Below are 19,795 nucleotides of genomic sequence, written 5' to 3' on the forward strand. Positions count from 1 at the left end.
TCTGTTCTGTCACTCTGTTTAAGTTCTCATTTCCCACGATGTCCAAACTTTTCTCTACCTTCGAATCCCTTTGGTGAACACTGCTGGACCCTGTGAAGCCATCTCTGTTATCATCTACCGCGACAAGTGATAATGAGAACCCATACTGTGAGGCTGAAAGAAAAGCTGTCCGATTTACAGGAACACTGGCACCATAGATTAAATTAAAGATACACTACATGCCACGTTTCTTGCCTGACTACAGACTACAGTTTTTATTTTCATAATTAGATTTCATTGCATCTATGCTGTTGTTCATCTCATTTTAGGAGGCAGATAAAGAGTTGAGACAATGTAATTATGAGATGCTAATGACGCTCATTCGTGCTAATGCTGGATGATGGTACAGTGTGTGGCAGTTTGAGGCGAGATAGATGACAGAATTGTTTCAGCAGCTGTAGAGATTTTTGCAAAACCCCGCTGTGACAACTGGCTCTTCCTTTGTTCTTACACTTCACATGCCTCATGCACATAAGTGTATGAACAAAAGCAGATGTGTGTGCATTGATTGATATGTGGAAATACACATACACACCTACACTGGTGTGTTCAGCAGTGCACCAGCTCAGTGGGAAACAAAGAGGCGGGGGTGCAGGGGCCATTTCATAACCCCTCTTCTACCTGCAAACTGCCCTCACATCTACACTATCATCCAACACAACTCCACCCCCACCAACACACTCAATCTGTTAGTCAGTATCCAGGTGGGAGAAATTTCTCGAAATAAATATTCATCAAAGATATCCTTGCGATTGTAATGTAGTGATTGACAATTAAATCGGAAAACCACACGAACTCAGAAATTTAACCTCGCAAATTGCAGGTAATGCTGTTGACATTTTCCTGCTTCTGCTTCGGATCAAATGGCACCTGGCATTTCCAGAAAAGAAATGATAAAAATGTATTTCTTTTACCTGATTAAATTTCGTCAGGTGGTTAATTTCAACAGTAGGGCCGCAGCTATTGAATGACAGTTATTTTCATGATCAATTTTTAATGCTAAGTGACCATTATCATTAATGATAATGATAATGATTTATTTTAAACGTAATGTTTGGTGCATAGGAAACATACTGTAGATGTTAAATCAGCCACAGTTCACTAACTGTGTCTTGGTGTTTCCCTCCTGCAATTCTGTGTGTCTATCCTTTAGTGCTCTTTCTTACAAAGTGTTCATTAGCAGCGTAACCTTTTACTTTGAGTTACAATGCAACTCAGTGTGCTGCTCCGGTCTAACTGAAGGAGTGTATTGGACCATTAGTCATTCTGTCATGACACACTAACTAGCCAGGTGCTCAGTCATTCAGCCGACCTGCTATCCAGTCGATTGGCCAGTTCAAGCATGCATCCCTCCAAACAGACAGTCGTCCATCCATGCAGCCAGCCAGTCGGCCCGTCAGCTGGAAGGTGCTGAGGCGGCTGAGCTCTGCATGGTTGTAAGGCTGAAGGAGTTGTGACTGCAGCTGAACTGTGCAATGGGGCAGAAGTGCGAAGCAGATTGGAGACCATCTGCTTCCTTCTCTGTTTCTCTCTCTTCTTTGTTTGTCTACATTTCACTTCTTTTAGTAGATGAATCTTTTCATCCTCCTTATGTCTTTTTTCTTCCTACTTAGTTGCTTTTCCATCTCCCTCATTCATGATTTTGTTCTTTTCATGCCTTTTCCTACCGTAATTGGTTCATACTGGACTAATCCCAGCAGTTTACCTGTTTTTTTTCCTTTATATGTCGCGTATACATCATTTTCTTTTTTTCTGTTTTGTAGTTTGTACATTTTCTCAGTCCAAACCACTGAATCTGTACCCCATCTACTACAACAGCTGTTTCCTTGTCCTCTGTCTCTCCTGGCTTTCACTTCTTTACTCCAGATAAAGTCACTGTTGCTCTAAAGTGGACGTTTTCTCTTATTTGCAAACTACATGTTTATTCGTAAAGCAATGTTAGCTGTATACGGGCCAATTTTTCAGCTTTTGTCATTACTGTAATGATCTTGTTTTGGATGTTTAGTGAGCACTCCTTTGATATACGCAGAGTTTTACCAACATGCATCAGTTCTCATACATCTCCTGTGGGAAATTTCTCATGCTCCACAGGATTTGTCCTTTAGAGGTATACTTTAGGCTGTACAGTATTTTCACTGTTTAATTAACCTTTAATTGATTAATAGATGAGGATGCAGTTTCTCATTTATTTTCCTTGTAAAGCTGTTGGACTCTGTCAAACATATTTTCACCTTTTCATCAGAGGTTTACACACCCCTGCTGCAAATGTAGCTTTATACGTGTGTGTTTCTGTGGTTGTGTGTGAATAGAGCTGTGATATTGGCAGGCTGCTGCCTAAGGCATCTCTTTCTTATGACTGTGTTGAATAGAATGCCTCTCCATCTACAAGTTTGTAGCCAGGGTTCACTTTATATAATAGCTAATGTGGTATCACCATTGGATCTGACACCATATGACAGTTATCCTGAAGAAACCCACATCTCTCTTGATGCTACTTGGAATGAATCTTCATTTGACATTTAGGTTCTAGTGACGCTGCAGGTCTTAATGTTAAAATGTCAAATATTGATGTAAGTAATATGAAAGGTACACGCTCTAGATGAATCACTATATGATATTTGATAAATGTGTCTGATCTCGCAGGGAACTGTTACACCTGGTTGTTATTATCGTCACATTGTTTTGCCTTGGTGTTTTCGAAGGTAATTTTAAGATGCATGACAAGCAATCAGGTTTAGAGCATATTACATATGTGTGACCATAACAAAGGAGATTCATCATGTTTGTGTGTGTGTGTGTGTGTGTGTGTGTGTGTGTGTGTGTGTGTGGATGTGTATGTGTATGCAAAGTATTTAGGCCTCATCAGTGCTCCACATTTCACTTTCTGTCAGGTGTCAGGTAGCTTGCTTTGAATCAGGCAGAGGATTATTTGAGACAGAGCATCAATGCTGATTGAATTGGCTGGTCCTGAATAAGATATTCAGGGTTTTGTCAGACAGAAGAGAGACGAGAGGAAGCTGTTGATCTAATTGTAACTCTGAATGGATGTCTGTTCGCCGTGGTACAGAAAAACCCTACAGGAACACACCTACAGGAATAAGTTTTTGGCAGAGTTGGTTAGGACAACTATTACATGATGAGAACATAGACACCTAAATAAGCAACTATATATCGCCTTAGCTCAATCTAGTAATTGCTTACACTGTGTTAACGATAATAGGCAACATCATTCACAGTTATGAAATTTGCTTTTGTATTTATCAATTAAGTTGTTAGCTTTTATCCTATGCTTATAGATTTGAACACTTTGATACTGCTATATAAGTTAGTCTTTCACTTACATGCAAATACTTTTTTCATTCAACTACCAACTTAATTACTAAGATCGTGTAACTGTTATTTGAACTGTTTAACAGTAAGTTTCCTTCATTATTGAAAATTAAGACTCTGCACTAAGCTGCAGTAAATCTACTCAGATTCCATGTTTCTTTGACAGTAAACTAACATTTTAAGAAGACTTGTAACCAAAAATCTGATAGTAGCAGGAGAACAGGAACATCCAGGACCAGGATCCATCCTTTAGAGAAAGCTTTGACATGGCTTCATCGATCAGCGCTTCCCATCACAATATAAACCATGCTTTGGCATTATTTATCAGCTACCGAATGTGTGAGCAATGTGTAACGTAATGAAAGGGAATCGCAGGAAAGAGCAAAATAATCAAAAAAGTCTTAAGTGGGAGGAGCAAGAATATAAATGCTTTACATATTTACACATAGTATATAGTAGTACCTACAGGTATACTTGTTTCCGGAGGCAAACAGATAATTACAATTTCTGTCTGTTTTCTTTTTTTGTCCAGTCACAGATGAAGACACAGTGAAGAGATACTACGCCAAGTTTGAGGAGCGGTTTTTCCAGACCTGTGAGAAGGAGCTCCTGAAAATCAACACATTCTATTCAGGTATTTATTGATTCCAATTAAACCTGAGGAGGTGATTGATGCAGACGATATCAAATCACAGTCAACTGAGAAATTCAGTTTCAGATGAAATAACTGAAACAGCTTGCAGTGTGATTATAAGAAGAGTTGTTGTATTGACTGTGCTAATCAATTATCTGTAACAACAATGAGTCAATATCAGCATAATCTAATAACTGTTATGGGGTATGATTGATGAGACTGCAGATTTTCTTCATTTGCAAGTACACTCTGGGCCTCAATTCAGTTTAACTTATTTCTGCCTTGTAACAATTTTGCATGAGCTGTATAATAATACATTGTATAGACCACTGATTAAAAGACTATGACAGGTTGTTGCACAATATTTTGTGCACAGTTTATTTTCTCTTTGCTGAGTTTAAGAGAGATGTGTTACCTTTTTCAGTGCCAAATGACATTGCGTCTAACCTTGGTCATTTGATTGAAGCAGCCAGTGGTTAGTCATGTTTAGGGGAGCAGGCCTGCCTGTGTGTATTTCAGGGAGCGAGGGAGTATGTGTGCCATGTAACATGAGATGGAAGCCATAATATATTCTCGTATTCTGCTACCACAAGGTTGCCTTCTGGTCTTGAACTCCAGCTGGAGGGGGAATTTGGGTATCTAAAGACAGAGAGTGCCTCCTCTAGAGGCTGTTTGTGGGACTGCAGGCTCTTGAGGTCAACAGAGGGCCAAGGCTGACTGGCAAGATTGTTCTAGCTCATAATGATGGCATATTACTGGCAGATGAATAACTACAGCAGTAGAGAAACATGGCATAAATCATTGCAGGCCTTGTTAGCAGGAGGTTGATTTACTGAAGGACTGAGGAAACTTTGAACCTCTTGAGTTTTTTTTTTTCCAACAGTCTTGATTACTGACATATGCCAGAAGATTAAAGTTCGCTTCAAAGGCCATGTCTTATTAAGTAGTCCTTCATTATCCTGATCCATAATGTACTGCACATAGCGACAATGTACTTATTTGCATAGGACATATCAGTGTGTGCAGATTAAGGTGTGATTGCAATTTTTTTGCAATATTGATATGTAAATAACTGATAGTTTGGGGCCTTTTGGATCAACTCATGTTATTTTCTGTCAATATGAATAAAGTATAAATAAAAGAACAAAAAGACAACAGAACAAAATCATGTAGTCGTTATTTCTAATATATTCAATGCTACATGTGATGTATGATGTTGACAGCACAGTCACATCACATCAGTATTACAGTGAGTGAGTCATTGCCTCCTCATCAGATGGGAGGTGTGAGGTTTGTTAAATGTTGTGCATCAAAACATTAGTGTCTGCTTCCTGCACTGAGGCGTCTTGTTTATCCTCCACACACAGGAGGCTGAAACAAGAAATTACAGAATTCTGTCCAACAGGCAGCTCTATCTGAGTGTGTGTGTGTGTGTGTGGTTTGAAAAAGCCAGTTATGAGAAGGCGCAAGTGGAGAGATGGAGATAAATTGTGTGCTGACTTTACATAAGACACTTGGCTCCACATAGCTTTTTCCATCCATATCTCTCTGAAAGGGGTCCTTGACCTCTCAAAACCATTCTGCCGTGCTGTACTGAAATCCAGCCTGTTGGACAACACTTCCATCATCATGGGTTAAACACACACCAAAAAGAGATTATTTTGCAGCCCGCTAGTTCAACACAATATCCTTTCATCTTCTCTGTTTCTGAAAGCTGAGGAAGAACAACGGGCTCTTTAAAGTTCTCCATTAAAACTACACCAACCACCAACACCTGTCTCTTTCAGGTTCATTAACCCCACACAGATGAACTGTTCAGCCATGTCCTCTGCTGTTAAGTGCCACTGCACTCCCAGATTCTCAGATTTAATCTAAACCTACTGTGACAGGCAGTCAGGGTCTTGACTTTCTCACGCCTCCTGCTGCTGTTGTCAGGTCTTAATCCCTGCATTGTTATGACAGACAGTATGAGTCCAGTAGGATAACAGTGATATTTAGATGTCAAAGTAGAGCCATGGCATTTCTGTGAGGCAGGTAGTGTGATATCTGGAAATATGTGTGTGGGTGTGTGTTCAAGCAACAAAGTGTGCAGGTCCCCAGGGGAGCCCTCCACATCACCACTGCTGGTTTTCTCAGTTAAAGAGGAGCAACAGCTACTGGAGCCTCAGTTCCCCAGACTGTCAGGCAGGCAGGCAGGTAGCTTCAAACCAAGGCAGATCTGGTTTGCTATCAGACTGCTGTCACATACAGTACTGCAAGGAAATATCAGCGTGCCTAATCTCCAGGTCTGTTTTTTTATTGGTTTCTACTCCAGCTGAAAGAACTAGTAGGAGCAGACATGATTTGCAGGTTTCATAAAACAAGAAGTAACCACACAATTATACTAAATGAGAATAAGTAGTGTGACTCTTTTGAATTAACCATTAAATACACATTCTTTACCAAAGGAGAACGCAATGGGGAAAGAAAAGATGTGGGCTTCATTAGTGAGTGACTGAACCTGGAATGACTTCTGATTGGTTAAAAAAAAAAAGGAAGAGTAGTGGGAGAATGAGGGCTAATCTCTGTCAGAAAAGAAGTGCAGGAGAAGTTAATGAAATGCAGGTTACTGCTCAGGCCCTGTGTGATTCCCTCCCTTTCTCTCTCTGTCTCTCGCTGTGGGTATATTAACCTATGTCTGACCCAGATAATGGTTCCTCACTGTGCAGCATTTACATGTTGCTCAGCCTAATAGTCTCCGTGTTTCTGCTTCCAGACACTGGGAGAGGAGGGGAGAGGAGTGTATAAATTTTTTTTTTTTGCTGCCACCTTCTCTGCAGCTCGTTACAGAAACCTGTCCTCTACCAAGATCATTGATGTCAAATTGAAGAGTTAACATTTCTTTCCAGCTGTTTGTCAGACAAGAGCCAAAGTGAAGGGTCTTCTTTCCTCCTTCCCTCAGGCATAATGGTTAGACTACCAAAACACAAAGGAACTGTTCGTTTACCAGCATTAACCCTGCTTATTAATGCAGTTTATTTTAATCTTGTTCTCTTAATCACTCTTGTTATCAATTGTTATCGTTACCAACAATACATGAATTAGCTGGGTCAGACTATAAAGGTCATTTAGAACTCCAGTGGTTAAAGGAAGAAGGCTTCAGTTGGACAGCTCCGAAGTGTGTTTATGTGCAATATCAAAATGTTTGATTATGTTGCAGAATGCAAAATGTTTGATTATGTTGCAGAATGCAAAATGCTTCCCTCAAAAACCTAAAACCTCTCATCTCGCCCTCTGTAGAAAAGCTTGCTGAAGCCCAGAGACGTTTTGCCACGCTGCAGAATGAGCTGCAGTCTTCGCTGGATGCTCAGCGCGAGAGCAACGCACCGCCCGGCCTGCGCAAACGCAAGACGATGTTCCACCTGTCGCAGGAGGAGCGCTGCAAACACCACAACATCAAGGACCTGAAGCTAGCCTTCAGCGAGTTCTACCTCAGCCTCATCCTGCTCCAGAACTACCAGGTTTCAGCGCACACCCAAACACATGCACGCGCGCGCACACACACACACACACACACACACACACACACACACACACACACACACAAACACACAAAAATAATTTCATTTCAATTAGAGAGAAGACTTTCCTAAAAGAAATGCTCAGTTAATGTATCAAGGAAGGAAGGAAGCAGTCTTGAGAGTAATAATCACAATGTTCATAGACATGTATTGTGTTGCACTTAATGTCTCCTTCAGCAGTTTATTTTGAACAAGTCTTCCTGTCTGGTATGGATATGTGACGGTTATTTTCTTGTTGGTGTCCACAGAATCTGAACTTCACTGGTTTCCGTAAAATCCTGAAGAAACATGACAAGATCCTGGATACTCCTCGCGGGGCCGACTGGCGTGTGGCTCACGTGGAGGTGGCACCTTTCTACACCTGCAAGAAGATCACACAGCTCATTTCTGAGACAGAGGTGCGTGCTCTGTCTCACACACACATACAAACACACATAAAACCATACCACTGAAAGTAATTGGGTGATGTCTGTGTGTCCAGACCCTCGTCACCACAGAGCTGGAGGGAGGAGATCGTCAGAGGGCCATGAAGAGGTTGAGAGTTCCTCCACTTGGGGCAGCTCAGGTCAGAATCCTGCTCACACTGGTTACCTCTAAGTGATCTCTGTTAGTGAGCCTCTCAAGATTAATCCTAACCTCTCAAGCAAAGTAATGTCTCCAGACACAGAGGATATCAGTTGATCAGATCAGTTATATCAACCCTTTTTTTCCTCCTCAGTTTGTGCTTTTATAAATTTATTTTCAAAGGAGGCAAACTAAAATGAAATAACAAAAAATCGCCAAAATGACAATAAATGTGTGTCCAAGTATGAAAGTGTTTATATATATATATATATATATATATATATATATATATATATATATGTATATATATATATATATATTATTATCACATAAGACATTTCCCAAATCCCCACAATATTAAATTACCTGTGAACAAATTTGGCATCTGTGCCTGAGAAAATACCAGCAAGTATAATCTTTTCATTTCTCTTACTCTAATCATGCTTTTTGTTGGTGGTGAACACAGGTTAAAAACTAAATGTGAGAAGCTTGTCATGAGAGGTATAGAGACAGGAAGGAAGATGGGAAGAGACAAAGTGAGAGAAACCGTGAGAGCCTTCAGTATTGATTTTATAAGTGCCTTTCCATCGTTGAACAGACAGGATATCTTTCAGGCTAGTGGCACTTTACCCCCCTATGTTATATCTACCGTTATTACTGCATTAATTACTGTCATGTCTGACTTGAGTTGTGCTATGTGACTATTGATCTCTTTATTTCCCCTGCAGACATGTGTATTATAAATATATTCAAGCAGATGAAAGGAGCCAACACAGCTTATTAAAGAGATACAGTGTATAGGTTATTGTCCCATGAAGTTTTATTTTATCTGAAGTTGGAAAATGACTGGATTCTATATACATGTACAGTGTGTTTGAACTTGTTAATATATACAGTTTTCAGGTGTCTGTATTAATGTTTTTCTGTGTTCGTCCTCACCTTGCTCAGCCTGCTTTGGCGTGGACAACCTTTCGCGTGGGTCTTTACTGCGGCTTCTTTATCATTCTTGCCATCTCCTTTGTTCTCACTGGTAAGTCACATGACCATTTGAATTCATGCATTTTTCATATCCTTTTGAGTCCTGCACATTTGTAATATGTCAAAGATAACTGGTAGATTGTTTACGATTAATAGGGAGCATGTCTGGCAGACTTTCATTGTTGTTTTCCCTCAGATTTGTCATCAAGCAGACGGTCAAAGCGTTCTCAGTTTATATTCAAAAAGAGAAACTCCACTGTGGTTTTGTCAGGTGCTGTGTTCATTCGCTACGAGAACGTGTGGCCTCTTGTGCGGATCTATCGGGGCGGTTTCCTGTTGATCCAGTTCCTCTTCCTGTTGGGCATTAACACTTATGGATGGAGACAGGCTGGAGTCAACCATGTTCTCATCTTTGAGATCAATCCCCGCAACAACCTCTCACACCAACACCTGTTTGAGGTTAGAATGAAGAAAGAAATGGAAACAATTATTTCTGTTGCTGAATGAGACCCCTGAGTCCTCAGAAAAATTACCCCATTCTCTGTAATGAAGAAAACCAACTTTGTTTTTAGATTGATAATTATGCATTTTTAAGATATGAAATGAGAATGAATGAGATTGTTAAATCATTAGGGTAATCCAAATTCAAGAAATACATTTCATTCAGCAGAAACAATACATGCCTAATGTTTTATTTATACAAACAAAACACAAAGTAATTTAGACTGCATTATTCAGATTACTTTGTTAATTGGGATTATGTGTCAAAAGAGCTTTCTTGTAATGCCAGTATGTTCTGTTTCCCCTCTCTGTGCTACAGATTGCTGGTTTCCTGGGTGTGTTGTGGTGTCTCAGCATCCTCTCCTGTCTCTACTCAGACTACACCCACCTCCCTATGCAGATCAACCCTCTCATCCTTTATGGCTTCATGGTGCTTTTCCTCATCAACCCGTTTAAGACCTGCTACTACAAATCACGCTTCTGGCTCCTCAAGCTGCTGGTCAGTCTGCTCATTTATTAGTCAGTCTGAAAGAATTGCGATGATGCCATTTGAACTTTGGTTTCCATTAATCATACACATTAAGAGCATCTGAAACCATTCATGGATACACACAGGCTAATGCTGACACCTCTGAGCCAGCAGTAAATAATGCTTTAGATGGACTGTTTTAACAAGGATTGGGGATTGAATATGGTATTAGCACAGAGCACCGAGTGTAGGAGTGAGATTAAATAGGAAATTTGTAATTATTTGTATTAAAGACAAAATGATCCGCATATACACAAAACCAAAAGTTTACCCCAACTTTAACAAGACAGAAATATGTTTATTTATTATCTTTTTGCAAAATATCCTTCAATCTGCCCTATGAATATGCTGAGTCTAGATAGGCTAGATAAAGTGAAACTGTAGTTACCTTAAGTTTAAGGGACTTTAGTTATATTTGTTTTGACTTTTCTGCCCATTATCTATGGGACAATCCACCTTGTGAGGTCTTTTTCCTCATGCTGGTTCCAAGGTTCATTTTTATTTTGGCATTATGAGCCTAAAGAAACGCCGAACAAGCGATGCTGAAAGAGAACAATTAAATATGACTTTGTATGAGCTATTAGCCTTTTTATAGCCCTGTATTTTGCTGTCATATTATACTGTTGGCACAGGAGGGGGTTGTGCGCACGTGTCTCTCAGAAGGAATGCATGTACGATTCAGATAGTTCAGATATCTATCTTGTCTCATGTGTACAAAACCCTCCTATGTTACTCTGTTCTTTGTCTAAGCAGTGCTACCAGCCTGCAGGATAGAGGGGTGTGTGTGTGTGTGTGTGTGTGTGTGTGTGTGTGTGTGTGCGCGTGTGTGCGCGTGTGTGTGTGTGTGCAGTGAGACAGAGGGCAGGGGGGTTGAGGGATAATAGAATGCAGCCTCTACTCAGGGGGGTTGGAGGCTGTGACTGTGCAATCATTACAGGCGTAGATCTATCAGTATGCTGATGCCCTGAACTCCTCTATCCCTCCTGCTCTTCTCCTCACACTTCAGCCCTCCCTCCTACGCTGTCTCTCCCCCAGCAGCAGCAACAGACCCCCACCTCATATTTTTGTCCTTTCCTTCACAGCTCCCCATAGTCCTCATCAACACTCCCTCATCCCTCCTTCAATCAGCCTTAGTCTGGAATAGTCCTGCACAATCATAACAACCTACACAGCAATGAGCTGATTTTTATGATTGCCATACACAAAGCTATGTGGAATAAGTAATAAGTGGTTAAGGACATTTCAGGGGAAATTGTAGTTTTATTGGAGCAAACAATCTCGTTTTCTTTCAAGCAGTGCTATAAAATGTATCCATGCCAACTGTGCTAATTTCCTCTGACAATTAACACCAGACAGAGGACAAAAATGTAATTATAGGACAAACTGCAGAGCTAGCACCTGGATCACTAGTGTTTGCTCAAGAAATGAAAACCAAATCACATGACTGCAGTAGGCTTAGCCTTGAGACGTCCACAGAGCGGATATAGGTGAGATGGCCACTCGATCAATACAGGCTTTGATTGACAGGTTAAGAGAAATATGTAATGAACTGATGTGTGTAAAAAAAAAGGAAGATCATTACTCTTTGGCATTTGCAGTGGAGAGAAAGTTTTGCGGCCGAGAGTGTAGACGGAGGGAGGCATAGAGTCGCTCCTGAATGTCACATGCGGCCTGGGGGCTAAATGGAAAGAGTTGAGCAGTGTTGTATCATTTTACAAAGCGTGGTCAATAACTGAGCTCCTGCCAAAAGTCATATCCTAAATAACATGCCCATAGAAGCCAGCATGTGCCACAAAACACTGCCAGGTCGTTTTATGTGCTTGTGTTGTTACACACAAATAAACAAATACATGCACACGGACACAAAGCGTGACTCATTAGGGTGTCCTGTGGTGTGCTGATAAGGTAGTCTAGAGGCTTTATCCCTTTGTGTGTCACTGATCATTAATAGAGGTTGTTCCCTGCTTTGCACTTCTCTACTGAAGTACTGCGACAATTACACACTAATTAATAGTTGATTAATTCAGTCTCAGTGTTGAAAGCATATACACACTATCAGAATTTACTGTAACATCTGAAGTAAATGTTGTAGCGGAGAGGTCAGCCAAGGTGTTTTCAAAAATGCACCAAACATTTTTCAGATGCTTTTATACACTCCTCTCAATTTTATTGAGTTTTCAAATTTATGCTCAGTGAGATTAGAGTGAATATTATTACAAAATTAAGTCTTAACTCAAACCAGCCAATTGCCTGCCTTTGCATTCCCTTTTTTCACCTTCCTGCTTTCCTCTCTTTTTTCTGTTTCCAGTTCCGTGTGTTCACGGCGCCGTTTCACCGCGTGGAGTTTGCAGACTTCTGGCTGGCTGATCAGCTCAACTCTCTGGTGGTTGTTTTAATGGACCTGGAGTATCTCATCTGCTTCTACATTTTTGAGTTGCAGTGGAGCAACAGCAAAGGCCTACTGCCCAACCTTAAAAGTGAGATATTAAATCCATGGTCAGAATCTCATTAATTTTGAACTTTATGTCCTCTGCACCTCTGTCTGTTGTTTCCCTCTGTCCCTGTTACAAATCATCAACTGAAAATACACTGTTGTTTAAAATCTAAAAGTAATGAACCTTGGATTTCTAAGTATAGTACCTCATCATGCATTAACAATATAATGTAACCACAATAGTGCCGACATTTTTACTTTTTTTAAACACAAAAACATAAGGTGTAGATGTTAGCTTCGAAGGGTCAAAAAGAAGAGCTGAATTCTTTCTAGACTTATTATCTGCAACATTTGTAGTCTTGAATAAATATTGTTTCATTTTTTTCTTTACTGGAAAATTGTTCTCTCTTGTATCTACATACATACACAAACAACAACTTTATGCAAGTTCACACCTGTTCTCAGGGGTTTGTTGAAATGAAAAATGTAGAAGCATTTCAGGAAAATTTACCAACTGAGAGAGATATAGACAGATGATGCATGTGGAAAGTGGTAACATGGAAAACATATAGTAAATTGTGACACTTAACCACAAAAAAAAAAAAAAAAAAAGATGAAAAATCCTCAAATGCAAATATTACAGAGGGGACAGATGGTATTGTAGGAGCCAAAATGTGTATTTTGTCTGTATTGTTACATTAAATATTCCAGAACAACAATTAGTGCTGGTCAGTACCTTTTGTTGTAATAAACAGTATAAAACGCATCTGGACGGCAGAATAGACTTGTATGAACGTGTCACAGTTAAGAGCTCACTTAGCCTCTCAGAGACCTTCTTTTATTGACAGTAGTCTTTACGGGTATAGACACTAGATATTTGAATATAAACCTCAAATTTGTTTTTATGTTTGATGGTAATCATATTATTTATTCTTCACCCACATCACATCATAATATGGAGATTAAGACTCACATCTTTCGGTCGTAAACATGACTAAAGACTAAGTTGACAGTGTGCCAGACAGTTTCCTGATATGTGACATGAACAAGGTTTTAATTGCTGTCCATCGACTCCACCAACAGTGACACCTCGGCTTCTATGCAACCAATTAATATGGAGTTAATGGAAGGGAAATGTTTGGCCACACAGAGGTCGCCATGTGACTCTCATAATGATGAGCTTTTCTGAGAGGAGAGCATTATCGGTGGATAACAGGGAGAGAAAGGGAACAAGTGCATGAGATTATAACATTGTCTTTACTTTTCCTTCCTATCCCAGGCGCTGATGACTTCATGTGCCACAGCTACTCTTACGGTCTGCGTGCCATCATCCAATGCCTGCCCGCCTGGTTCCGCTTCATCCAATGCCTGAGGCGTTACCGTGACACCAAGAGGGCCTTCCCTCACCTGGTGAATGCTGGGAAATATTCTACCACCTTCTTTGTCGTCACCTTCGCCGCACTCTACGCCACACACAGAGGTAGGACACAGACACATGAACATATCTATGCTGAGATATCTATTTTATGTGTCATGTTCACCCTAGGAAGGAGGTTTTATGTGAGCTGAGTAGCCATGGTAAGACATTTTTCGTCAGTTTCAATGCTGTGAGATTTGAATCACAGAGGAATCTAGATCAGACAGAAATAAGCCTGTCTGAAGCTGAAAATCTGCAAACTAAAGCAACAGTATCTGTGTGTTGCAGGGTTACAGGAGCATGTCAACAACACACAGACCTTTGAGCTGTTGTATTAAGTCATGTGTTTGCTCAGAAAGTAGAGGTGACCTTGAGAGCAAATGCTAGAGCTTGGCCTTGGTTTCCTTGCCAGTGCATAGAGCTTTATAATGGAAATGGAAATGGGAAAGGTTTGTCAAACACTGGCATGGATAAAGAAGGTTCTGCTCTCAAAATATGGCATTCAATCTGAGCACAGGAGGAGAGGAGAAGTAGCAAAATAAGAAAATAGAGAGAAAGAGAAAGAAATGTTCCCATTTGAGATCTATCAGAAACAAGTGTGAAAGAAGAAAAAGGGGGGGATAAGAGAGTGGTTACCATTAAAAGTCAAGTCACTCTCCCTCTGACAGCTTCCCAATTAGCCTGCAATTACTCTGATTCAGAAGCTATATCACAAAGGACTTCATGTTCAAAGAAACAGCACCCAGGCAATAAAAACATCCCTTCAGCATTCAGCCTTTATGTCTCAGTTCTCTGTCTCAGATATTTGTCCACACAACTCCTTTCAAAGCAGTTTTTTCAGCTGCTCAGATGCCAGTTTATATATTTATTTTCCCAGCAAAATGCCAGCTATGAAACCGCTAAATGTTATTTCCCAGCTTGACTTTATTCTTTTCCAATATAAATTCAAATCAATACACTTGCCTTCTAAGCTGGCCGCCAGTGATCTGATATTGAATGAACCCAGAAGACACACAGACAGACACACAGACAGACAGACCTGTCTTTTCTTCCACAGCTCTGGAGGAAAGGCGTCCATTAAACCATATCCTCCTTCTTCCTCTGGTCTGAAGCCCGTAGACCCGTAGACTAATGGCCTCTCTTCATGTGTTATTCTGTATGAAGTTGTCTTTCATCCCGTATGATAATGGAGACCGAGATCGCTCACTGGTTAAGTGAAGGATGAGGGTGGGAGGACAGACACTAGCACACACACTAACACACACACATACGCATGGGGATTGTGGATGGGTGGTTGAGGAAATTGCCTGTTGCAGAGATATTTGAATTATATCCTTGAGAAATTATTGTTCTGGTAAATTTTAAAGCCTTTGATGAATGAATACGGGCACTGATGTCAGAATATCCTACATCCAACTATAGATGGATATATATACAGTATGTATATATATGTGTATATATGTATACATAGATATGAAAATCGTGCAGAAACACCCTCCGAGGCAATAAAAGTACAAAGTACAGGTATGAAAAAAGCCTTTACCCCTGACACTTGCTCTAGTCTCGAGTATACACAGGACAGATGACGCCCAGTTTGCCTGCATTTCCCAGCATCTGCCATAGAAGACAGCCGGCTGGTGTCGTGTTCACACCACTGGGTCCAGCTGTAAAAGGTGGCTGGATTGTCAATCAGTAACTGGCAGAGCTCCCAGTGTCTGTATGTGGATGTGTCACCTTCATTGCTAACCCGATCACAGCCCTCAGGGCTACTGTGTGACCTCATCGCCTCTCCACCTCATTTGTTCCTGGAACAGCCCACATTTAGCTCCGGGAAAGCAAAATACTTAAACCATAAATGCAACAAATGAATCATGGGCTTACTTTTGGAGGACTGAGTAGTATTCAGTGTCTAGCACTTCCATTTGCAGATCTAAATCTGTTGAATTAGGAGCCACTGCCTCCTCTTTGGCATATATAGGTCAAACTGCGATGCAGTTTGGGAAAAGGAAGTCCCAAACTTTTTTTCAGCTGCATTGTGTCGACCTAGGATTTGAGGTCGAATCATTTTTGATGTGGTGCAGCAAATGTAATAGATTTCTCCCCTCAGAGAAACATTCAGTTCAGTGCTATGAAAAACTGATTGGACACTGTTATGAAACTAATCTCAGCAGATTCTCAGAGGCCTGTAACCAGAGAGATGAAGTAGAATTTCCTGGTTTAGGCAGAATTCCCAAACCCAATAAGATACAGTGCAACAATGAAGCAGAATCTTTACTCAGGATCAATACGGGCTCTACTTTATGTACAGTGGCTTGAGACTTATTGCAGTTTTAGATGCAGGGGAGTTACAGTCCTAATGCTGATTTAAGTCCCTGGGATTTATCTCATGTACAAGCAAAGGCAGGGGAACAGGATGTTGCAAGAATAAAGCACACATCTGACAGACAGAGAAAAATTAGTTGGAGGGGAAAATAACAAAACACACAGGGTAAATTACAAAGTGAGAGATCACGAATGAGGAAAACCGCAGAGGCGCGTTTGTCAAGTCATTGCACAAAATGGTTACAAAGACACCCCCCCATCTGTGGCATCAACAGCAAAATCTCCAGCTGCAATAGCCCTGACCAAAGAGGAATTTGTCCTGCTGGTCTCTGTGAGAGGCTGACTGTGGTGCCAAGGGGTGGACATGAATCGAGTCAAGCTGCAGTGAAGGATCAGTAAATTTAGTACTGGTAAGTAAAAATGAATGGTTAGATGGAGAGAGAGTAACACATATAATGGAGAGGAGAGGAGAGGGAGAGGGAGAAGGAGAAATGTGTAATTACCAGCCCGGGGCTGAACACATGTCTGCCGGACTCTGCTGGAATAAAGATGAGTCTAGAGCTGACAGCTTTTATAACTTCATTTCATGTACTGACCCCTCATTCATTATCAGGAGAGAAATTGCAACACACACAGACACACACATACTGACACACCCTCAGTCAAACACACACGTTAACCAATGAAGATAAAAGAGTCTGCTCTTAGTCAAATCTCTCTCTCTGCCTGCTTGAACTCTCATTCACCCCTGCTAAGGCCAAACCGACTCCTGCCATAGCAGATATGTTCACATCAGGAGTAAGGCACAGGCTGAACTAACCATCTGATGAAGGTGTATCCTCTGTGCATGTGAACAATATCTCTGGACATTATTAGCATGTTACTGTTGTAGTTTGTCACAGTGGAGTTTTAAATACTTTATATACGGGTCAGTAGTTCAGTCCAGTGGTTTCCAAACTAAGTAGTTCTTGTACACAAATTTAGCTCTGCTGGTAACAACTCATAGACAGAGGTCCCCAGTTAGACACTGCTTTTCTGTGAGGGGTCACAAGCCAAAAAGGTTTGTAACAATACACTATGACAGCACATCATATTTTTTGTAATGGAAAATCTTAAGGTGAAAAGCAACTAGTAACTTCAGTTTGTAGGTATATGTAATGGAGTAAAAAAATAAATTATTCCTCTCCAAGGGCATAGGTTTTCAACATTGGTACGGACACAACAACCCAACCACCCCTCCAAAACAAAGAGATTGGGTTTTTAATGCTGTCAACCAAACGGTTTATTAACATATAGGATCTGAATTTACATTCAGGAATGCCCACATGCAAATGTAATATATATATATATACATGTGTTGAATTTCCATATATGAAATATATGTACATATGAAGTAAAATCATATATGTATTTAAAGTATAGCTTATATATGACATATATATACATATATAAATATATATATATTATATATATATATATATATATATATATATAAAATTACATATGAAACCTGTTAGAAATTGGAACAACAACTATTAACATACATGTATAGCTAATAGAAATATGTATATTTCCTTACTATACTATGATATTTTTATGCCTTACTATACTATGACTTTATGACTTTTTATGCCTTACTATACTATGAAGTTTTTATGCCTTACTATACTATGACTTTTTATGACTTTTCATGCCTTACTATACTAAGATGTTTTTATGATTTTTTTTATGCCTTACTATACTATGACATTTTTATGACTTTTCATGCCTTACTATACTAAGATGTTTTTATAATTTTTTATGCCTTACTATACTATGATGTTTTTATGACTTTTTATGCCTTAATATACTATGACATTTTTATGTCTTTTCATGCCTTACTATACTATGATGTTTTTATGACTTTTTATGCCTTGCAAAACTATGACTTTTTATGCCTTACTATACTATGACATTTTTATGACTTTTTATGCCTTACTATACTATGACTATTTTTTATGATTTTTTATGCCTTACTATACTATGATGTTTTTATGATTTTTTTATGCTTTACAATACTATGGCTTTTTTATGACTTTTTATGCCTTAATATACTCTGATGTTTTTATGACTTTTTATGCCTTGCAATACTATGACTTTTTATGCCTTACTATACTATGACATTTTTATGACTTCTCATGCCTTACTATACTATGATGTTTTTATGACCTTTTATGCCTTACTATACTATGACTTTTTATGCCTTACTATACTATGACTTATTTATGATTTTTTGACTTTTTATGCCTTACAATACTATGACTTTTTATGCCTCACAATACTATGACTTTTTTATGTTTTTTTAATGACTTTTGTGCCTTGCAATACTATGACTTTTTATGCCTTACTATACTATGTAATTTTTATGACTTTTTATGCCTTACTATACTATGACTTTTAATGCCTTACTATACTATGATGTTTTTATGACTTTTTATGCCTTACTATACTATGATGTTTTTATGACTTTTTATGCCTTACTATACTATGACATTTTTTATGATTTCTTATGCCTTGCAATACTATGGCTTTTTTATGACTTTTTATGCCTTACCATACTATGACTTTTTATGCCTTACTATACTATGACTTTTAATGCCTTACTATACTATGATGTTTTTATGACTTTTTATGGCTTACTATACTATGATGTTTTTATGACTTTTTATGCCTTACTATACTATGACATTTTTTATGATTTTTTTATGCCTTACTATACTATGGTGTTTTTATGATTTTTTTATGCTTTACAATACTATGGCTTTTTTATGACTTTTTATGCCTTACTATACTATGACTATTTTTTTATGATTTTTTATGCCTTACTATACTATGATGTTTTTATGATTTTTTTATGCTTTACAATACTATGGCTTTTTTATGACTTTTTATGCCTTACTATACTATGACTATTTTTTTATGATTTTTTATGCCTTACTATACTATGATGTTTTTATGATTTTTTTATGCTTTACAATACTATGACTTTTTTATGACTTTTTATGCCTTATATACGATGATGTTTTTATGACTTTTTATGCCTTAATATACTATGATGTTTTTATGACTTTTTATGCCTTGCAATACTATGACTTTTTATGCCTTACTATACTATGACATTTTTATGACTTTTTATGCCTTACCATACTATGATGTTTTTATGACCTTTTATGGCTTACTATACTATGATGTTTTTATGATTTTTTTATTCTTTACAATACTATGGCTTTTTATGACTTTTTATGCCTTAATATACTATGATGTTTTTATGACTTTTTATGCCTTACTATACAATGACATTTTTATGACTTTTTATGCTTCATTTTACTATGATGTTTTTATGACTTTTTATGCCTTACTATACTATGAAGTTTTTATGCCTTACTATACTATGATGTTTTTATGACTTTTTATGGCTTACTATACCATGATGTTTTTATGACTTTTT

The 19,795-nt window shown here is 38.8% G+C and overlaps 1 protein-coding gene across 1 annotated transcript in view; it reads left to right on the top strand.

Moving 5' to 3' along the window:
* The window catches only part of xpr1a (xenotropic and polytropic retrovirus receptor 1a), a 75,170-nt gene that overhangs the window by 44,704 nt on the left and 10,671 nt on the right, over positions 1-19,795 (top strand). Inside the window, exons 3-11 of the mRNA XM_056378862.1 lie at positions 3,902-4,003; positions 7,283-7,503; positions 7,812-7,961; positions 8,045-8,128; positions 9,076-9,157; positions 9,377-9,564; positions 9,926-10,105; positions 12,444-12,612; positions 13,849-14,049. Coding sequence (XP_056234837.1) covers positions 3,902-4,003; positions 7,283-7,503; positions 7,812-7,961; positions 8,045-8,128; positions 9,076-9,157; positions 9,377-9,564; positions 9,926-10,105; positions 12,444-12,612; positions 13,849-14,049 — 1,377 coding nt within the window. The remainder of the gene's footprint in view (positions 1-3,901; positions 4,004-7,282; positions 7,504-7,811; positions 7,962-8,044; positions 8,129-9,075; positions 9,158-9,376; positions 9,565-9,925; positions 10,106-12,443; positions 12,613-13,848; positions 14,050-19,795) is intronic.

This window comes from Seriola aureovittata, chromosome 6, assembly GCF_021018895.1.
Source record: "Seriola aureovittata isolate HTS-2021-v1 ecotype China chromosome 6, ASM2101889v1, whole genome shotgun sequence".
Classification (NCBI taxonomy): Eukaryota; Metazoa; Chordata; class Actinopteri; order Carangiformes; family Carangidae; genus Seriola; species Seriola aureovittata.